This window comes from Apaloderma vittatum, unplaced genomic scaffold, assembly GCF_000703405.1.
Source record: "Apaloderma vittatum isolate BGI_N311 unplaced genomic scaffold, ASM70340v1 scaffold32336, whole genome shotgun sequence".
NCBI lineage: Eukaryota > Metazoa > Chordata > Aves > Trogoniformes > Trogonidae > Apaloderma > Apaloderma vittatum.
The window spans coordinates 2,170-2,572 of NW_009722796.1; the positions used below are offsets into that span (position 1 = coordinate 2,170).

The window sequence follows — 403 nt, forward strand, 5'->3', positions numbered from 1 at the left end:
CGCTGCGCCGGCAGGTGAAAAACATCGTGCACAACTACTCGGAGGCAGAGATCAAGGTGCGGGAGGCCACCTCCAATGACCCCTGGGGACCCCCCAGCTCCTTGATGTCGGAGATCGCCGACCTCACCTTCAACACGGTGGCTTTCGCCGAGGTCATGGGCATGATCTGGCGGCGGCTGAATGACAGCGGCAAGAACTGGCGCCACGTCTACAAAGCCCTCACCCTCCTGGACTACCTCATCAAAACTGGCTCCGAGAAGGTGACCCACCAGTGCCGGGAGAACCTCTACACCATCCAGACGCTGAAGGACTTCCAGTACGTGGACCGCGACGGCAAGGACCAGGGCATCAACATCCGGGAGAAGGTGAAGCAGGTGATGGCGCTGCTGAAAGACGAGGAGCG

The 403-nt window shown here is 60.8% G+C and overlaps 1 protein-coding gene across 1 annotated transcript in view; it reads left to right on the forward strand.

Moving 5' to 3' along the window:
- Positions 1 to 2: 2 nt before the first annotated feature.
- Positions 3 to 403, forward strand: part of ENTHD1 (ENTH domain containing 1) — a gene marked incomplete at both ends in the record, with an annotated part of 4,152 nt that continues 3,751 nt past the window's right edge. Inside the window, 1 exon segment of the mRNA XM_009871883.1 lies at positions 3 to 402. Coding sequence (XP_009870185.1) covers positions 3 to 402 — 400 coding nt within the window.